This window comes from Amaranthus tricolor, chromosome 9 (genome assembly GCF_026212465.1).
Source record: "Amaranthus tricolor cultivar Red isolate AtriRed21 chromosome 9, ASM2621246v1, whole genome shotgun sequence".
In the NCBI taxonomy this organism is placed as follows: Eukaryota; Viridiplantae; Streptophyta; class Magnoliopsida; order Caryophyllales; family Amaranthaceae; genus Amaranthus; species Amaranthus tricolor.
In genome coordinates this window covers 25,898,510-25,902,441 of record NC_080055.1, presented here as the reverse complement: position 1 = coordinate 25,902,441, position 3,932 = coordinate 25,898,510, and the positions used below count along the sequence as shown (strand labels likewise).

Genomic DNA, 3,932 nt, shown 5'->3' with positions numbered 1-3,932 from the left:
AATTTTTCAACATGGTCTTAAAATTAGCTTAAATAACAAAAAGTAAATTACATAAAATTTGATACATATATAATAAATTTTTTTTATTATTTGAAAAAGATCACAATTAAACTATAATATCAATGGTACAACTTAACATTTGATTAACACACTAAAAAGTAAAATCTAAACAAAACAATAAACAATTCAAAATTTTCTACTCTAATAGAATCTATCTACAATACTAAATCAAGAATGATAATCAACTTGCTCTATGATCGTTATATTATGAACATCTTGCGCTTGCTTTTCTTCCATGGCTTTTGAGATATCATATGATGCATGCAATCCAAACAATAGATAATAGACAATAAGAATTATTGTCCATATTCCAAATCTCACAAACGAATCCTTATCTATCGATCCGAGAAGAAATATGTTGATGAAAATCGAAGCTGAAGCCACCCACGGCATAAAAGGAACACCCCATGCCTTAGGATATCTAGCTTGTGGTACAAATACTTTTAGTCCTAACGTGGATATGAACCAAATCGATAACGTAACAATATAGCCTTTCCAATTAGAATCCTTACGATTCCAAAGAACAACATTTGCAATCGCGGAGCAAAATATGAAAGCAATACAAAACAATAACGTAATAAGATTTGTATATGTAGTTTCGTTAGCACGATAGTATCTCCGTACTAACAGTGCAACAGGAACCATTAGGAATATGAGTAATGTTGAGATAGATAATAAGTTGGAAAGAACAATCAGATCTGTAAATAATGCAATTATAGCAGTAATAAGTAACATTACTACTGTTGCATTAACGGGAGTACCAAAACTTTTGTTAACTTGAGCAAACCAGGGTGGTAACATATGGGTCCGCGCTATATGAGTCAAATAACGAGCTTGTCCAATAGCATTTACAAGCAAAACAGTAATCATTCCTTTAAGTGCGCCCATATCCACAACATATTTAGCCCATCCAAAGCCAGCATTACGAAAAGCAACAGAGAATGGAGCATCAGAATCAAGTTCAAAGTAAGGTTGCATAAGGCAAAGCGTAATTGCTAAAAAGCAATACGATATAATAGCAATAACCATGGACCCGATTAACCCAAATGGAATATCTTGAGCAGGGTTTTTGGTTTCTTCGGCCATAGTTGAAATCGCGTCAAACCCAACAAACGCAAAGAATAAAACAGCTGAAGCTCGAAACACCCCTTCAAACCCATAAGGTATAAAGGGTTTATAATTCGATATATTAGCTTTCGTAAGCCCGAAAATGATGATGAAAATGATAACACCCATATGAATGATGGATGCAAAGACATTAACTCTAGAAGATACTTTTGTACTAGTAACCGCTAATACACAAACAACAGCAATAACAACAACAGCAATAGGATCTAAATGGTTGTAGTTTTTACTAAGATTTGGTGCTAAAACTCTGAATTCATCAGGAGTATAATCACATAATGTAGCAAAGTATGATGTCCACGCCCTTGCTAATGCGGCCCCACTTAAGATATACTCCATTAGAATGTTTCCTGCTGCTATAAATGCTACAAATTCTCCTAACTCAACTTTTATATATGCAAATGAACCACCTGAAAATTATTTTTATATTCTTAAATAAGTAATAAGTTGGAATTTTCAATATATGGATTCTATTTACACCAACACTGGTATGTATAGTTAAAATTTTATTTAGTAGAGATATAGACAAGGTTTTTATCAATAATTTTTAATTTTATAATTAAGGGTTAAGTTTGTGTGATGCAGGTTTACGGTTTCAACTTTACTTAGTCGTTTTCGTGCAAGAACCTCTTTTTTAAGCATCTTTTTAGAGTCGAGAGACTCTTTGGCCGTATCCTCCTTTATGGATATGGGTTGCCGCCTTAAATCCTTCCCCGAACCCTGATCATAATTTTTTATGAGCGGGATACACTAAGTAATATGATGATGATGATGGACAAGGTCGATTCCATCTTTGGGTTACGACTAAAAATTCTCACTAGACAATCATCGATTTTAAAGTCTAAATAAAAAAAAAACTAACAGATCTAGATCATTTAGTAGAGATACATCATCATCATCAACTCAATATCCTACTCAAAAGCGGGACTCAAAGGAGGAAAGGTAAAGGATAATCCATATCCAATCCCCCTCCAGAAGGAGGGCCAGATGAATGTGATCAATTTTAGTAGAGATTGATAATAATCAAAGAAATAAAGTTTACAACATACAATCCATACCCATCAGGGTCGTCCCTTTTATTTTTGAGCCCCAGAGCAAAAAATAAAAAGGGCCACTAAAAACTTAAGACGTAACGAATAATATAATATACCTTTTGTTTTTTATTGTTGATATTTGAACTACTTTATAAAAAACACTAAGATTTCATATTACTTAGCAAAAAATGTAAATTGTGTCTAATTTTAATTACAATTAATATCACTTATTTACAAAAAAAATAAGTTTTGGGCCCTAAAAAATTCAGAGTTCTGAACAGTAGTCCGTTTTATCCTTATTAATCCACGGCCATGATACCCATACCCCACTAGAAAGAGGGTTAGCGGAATGTGAACAATATTAGTAGAGATTGATAATCATAATAAAAAGAAATGAAGTATATAAGAGAATACCTGCAACAGGAATTTCAACAGCAAATTCAACATAACACAAAAGAGAAAGCATAGCAGAAGATCCAGCAACCAAAAACGACAAGACAACAGCAGGACCAGCATGTCGTTTAGCTTGAATACCAGTAAGAACAAAAATACCAGCACCAATTAAAGATCCAACACCAAACCAAATTAAATCCCAACCTTCCAATATTTTCATCATCTCATATTGACTACGTTCTTTTACTTCATGTAATTCATATTCATCTTGGGATCTACTCACTATTCTATTTATTAATCTTTTTGGTATCTCTTTTAATGCCCTCATATAATTACTCCAACTTTTGAATGAATTTTCTCCTATAAATTCTTCTTTTGATATGTATTTTATTCCTTTTCTTTTCGTCATTTGATCTGCTAATACACTTGTTGTACCCATCTTGATCAGTTATCGTAATCTGAAATGATGCAAAATAAATAGGTACGTAAGAAGTTGTTGTTAGTGGCATTGTCGTCGATCGGTAAAGTAGCAATGTCAAGAAACCAACTCAATCATAAGTTTAAGCTGATGGTTGAAGTCAGTGAAACATGATTCGATAGTTAGTTTGTTTTTGAATTCTTGATTCGCTCAAAATAATTCGAAAATAGTCTAAAATCAACCATAATTTGCTTTTTACAAATTACGATTCGCGAGACGATTAGTGAATTACGTGACACTGATTGAAGCCTCATGATATGTTATATACTCTAATACGCCTCCGAGAGCTCTTTGGGTTAGAAGTGTGGATCCAACATAGACCCTCCTCATACCCGACGCTAAATATTCAACTTTAAATAAGGGGTAGTTGAGATTCGGACGCGTGACCTCTTGTCACACTGGTTTCTTATACCATGTCAAGGAACTAATTCAACCAAAAACTTAAACTGATGGTTAATACCTTATATTTGTCGTTTAGTGCCTTATATTTGTCGTTTAGTGGTGCACGTAGTTACATGTTCTAAAATCAAAAGTGGCGGCATGTTTAAGATATTTTTTATATTTTTCTAGTACTACACATCTAAACAGTTACTCATAGCGATAACTACTTTGTGCCGAACAAACTTATTAACAAGGAAGGTTTTAAGCATGTTCATTATGTTCGATTGCATTAAAACCCCAAAAAATTGGAATCCTTAATATTAAAATACGTAGTATGTATTAAGTGTTTAAAGATCATACAAAGTTAGAAAAATATCATAATAATTTTTGAAAATATAAATGTTAAAAATAAAAAGTACTAGTATTTCATAATGTTTTAAAAATAATAATTAATGCTGTTT

At 32.5% G+C, this 3,932-nt stretch overlaps 1 protein-coding gene across 1 annotated transcript; it reads right to left on the bottom strand.

Annotated features, from left to right (window-relative positions):
• Positions 1-228: 228 nt before the first annotated feature.
• On the bottom strand, positions 229-3,015 carry LOC130823426 (cationic amino acid transporter 1-like). Its single transcript, XM_057688046.1, has 2 exons — positions 2,634-3,015; positions 229-1,595 (listed from the first exon to the last, which is right to left on the bottom strand). The coding sequence occupies exons 1-2, from the start codon at positions 2,938-2,940 to the stop codon at positions 229-231; spliced, it is 1,674 nt and encodes a 557-aa protein (XP_057544029.1). The 5' UTR covers positions 2,941-3,015.
• Between the last annotated feature and the right edge of the window lie 917 nt (positions 3,016-3,932).

Coding starts and splice junctions, on each gene's coding strand:
- LOC130823426 (XM_057688046.1), bottom strand. CDS start 2,940: ATGAGGGCATTAAAAGAGATACCAAAAAGATTAATAAATAGAATAGTG. Junction 1,596..2,633: donor TGTTGAAATTCCTGTTGCAG/GTATTCTCTTAT, acceptor AATAATTTTCAG/GTGGTTCATTTGCATATATA.